A 2375-nucleotide genomic window follows, 5' to 3' on the forward strand; every position below is an offset into this window, starting at 1 on the left:
TAAACATCTGCGCCTAAGAAAAGGAACATTCACAATAGCAGTAGGTCATCATGGTAGTATTTGTGCACCACATCCTCAACGAAATAGAATCAACGCTTTCACAAAACGCCGGTGTTCAGTTCAAACTACAGGCAGCATGTAGAAATTGCGGTAAAAGCACAAGTGGCGATGTGAAGCTTTAAAAAAAAATCCTGGGAAACGGTTTACACAGGACAACAAGCTGCCCAACAACAGCTAATAAAAGGTCAAAGAGTAAGACTCGGTAGAATGATTTAAGGAAGACAAAAGCAGAATGAAAACATGGTTCCAATACGATAAGCGGTTGCTCAGGCCTCCACGCGCTCTGCCATTATCGCTTCGTCCTTCATGTAAGACTTTGACACATCGTGGAGGAAAACTCCACAGCTGTCGACATTTAAGTCCTAATTTTTCCCTTTTCCCTCCTCGTCCACGGTTTCTTCATCTAGCACGCCTACAGCAGAGGACTAACACGTGTAGCTGGAAACTCGCAGGACTGTTCAGTGCAGTTTGTCAGGAAATCCTTCAAGTCCACCGAGTACAGAGTCGGAGGAAAAAACAGAAGGATCGCTTCTCATATTGTGTCTCCCTTTAGTCTGAAAGAAATGTCATGAAATTCATTCATTTCACATGTCGTCCCCCCCCCCCCAGTTGTGTCACTTTCCTCCCAGTGTTAGGACCTGTGGAAATTCCATGGGGGTCTTACTGTACCTCCTGGAAACATGGCCCAGTATCAGGGATCCTGTTGAGATCATTTCTCCCTTCGCTAAAAATCAGTCTGTCAAAATGACAGCATGTGCCACAATGATCCGTTGTCCTCCTTCATCTTGAAAAAAACGAGGGAGGACTTTTCTCCGGGAGACAGAACCTTCGTCCCCATCATTGTCCATCACTTCAAGTTTAAAGGATGAATCCTACCCCGTCCTTTGGGTCATAGGTCTGTGACTTTGTTTTCTACGGCGGCAGCGATCTGTTGGAGCCTGTAACCGAGCTGCATCTTCTGGGCAGTGGCGTCCTCCTCCAGGGCTGTGATGATCTGACAGAGGATGGAAGCCATTAGGTTCACAGATGTAGACATTTGTGAAATATTGTGTAATTACCTCAATAGGCTTATCCTTTTAGGAGTGGAAGCGACAGGCTGAAGGGATTTGAGCGACGTATACATGTAAATAATTGGCCCTAGCTAAACCCCTCCCCCGAAAAGCAATTGTCCAAATATAGCTTAGCAACTGTAACTATCTACGGCAGATATGTCAAGCCGAGATACGTCAAGCTGTCGCTACACTTTGAAACAGTGTGCATGAGTAAGAGAGACACTTTGCATTGAAAGAGTTTGGAGGGCGGTGTCGTATTGGTCTGCCCTGATATAGGCTGCATTCCTGGCTAGTTTTCTGACGACAACATCAAGGCCAAGAAACACAAAGTTCAAGGGTTGAAACCACAGACTGTATATAAGAAGAGGACGTAGTCATGGTGATGTCACCCATTGCTTTGTGGACTGCTGTTTTGAAGCCTTGAGTTCAGCGAGTTTGCCGTCGCCATCTTGGATTACGGCCATCGCCATGTTGTTGTTTTTGCAACCAATGAACTGAAGTTATCATATTTGGAATGCGGAGGAGTGACGTAGAGACGCCTTGGTAGCGTCAGCTACCTGTCAATCACAGTAGCCCCGCCCTGAAGCATACTCTGCTTTATGGTCTATTTGACTCTGAATGGATCATAATTTACTAAATGAACATCATGCTGTATTGAAGAAGACTTGAAACTAGAGATTGAGACCATAAACTCATGTTTACGATGTTTACTGAAGGAATAAATCAAGAGAGAAGTAGAGTCATTTTCTCATAGACTTCTATACAATCTGACTTCTTTTTGTGATCCGAGGCGTCGCCCCCTGCTGGTCAGTAGAAAGAATGCAAGTTTTAAGTTTCTGTCTCGGCTTCACTCCGGAGGTTGCCGCCTGGTTACAACGTCTCACTGTACGTCCTCGGGTCCCCAGTAACACACTTGGACTGGAAACTGGAAAAACCTGACGTTTCAATATTTTTTTATGCGATATTGTAATATGAAAAAACCTATGGACGCTGTTCACTGCAGCTGAAAAGAATCGACAGTCGGCAACTAGAACGGAGAAGTCTGAAATCAAGGAATCGTCTTTAAAAAGATTTGATGTAAGCGTGTCATCGAATCTTGGTAACTATAGGGGGCGGGGCTTATGTTATGTATATTATTATTTACCTAATATGGTGCTGTATTTTCACGATTTCAGAGATTCAATCACTTTGACATGCAGTCGAGATGCATCCAAACCACAGCGCGACATTCTTTTGATTTTTGTACTTGCGTTATACTCACTT

The 2375-nt window shown here is 44.2% G+C and overlaps 1 protein-coding gene across 1 annotated transcript in view; it reads right to left on the minus strand.

Annotated features, from left to right (window-relative positions):
• Positions 1–661: 661 nt before the first annotated feature.
• The window catches only part of plxnb1a (plexin b1a), a 67295-nt gene continuing 65581 nt past the window's right edge, over positions 662–2375 (minus strand). Inside the window, exons 39-40 of the mRNA XM_068733756.1 lie at positions 2374–2375; positions 662–1054 (exon numbers count right to left, since the gene is read on the minus strand). The exon at positions 2374–2375 is cut by the window's right edge and continues 73 nt beyond it. Coding sequence (XP_068589857.1) covers positions 950–1054; positions 2374–2375 — 107 coding nt within the window. The 3' untranslated portion in view covers positions 662–949. The remainder of the gene's footprint in view (positions 1055–2373) is intronic.

The sequence above is a fragment of the Cebidichthys violaceus genome, unplaced genomic scaffold (genome assembly GCF_023349555.1).
Source record: "Cebidichthys violaceus isolate CVI_PGR_0920_01 unplaced genomic scaffold, fCebVio1.0.p SCAF_6, whole genome shotgun sequence".
Classification (NCBI taxonomy): Eukaryota; Metazoa; Chordata; class Actinopteri; order Perciformes; family Stichaeidae; genus Cebidichthys; species Cebidichthys violaceus.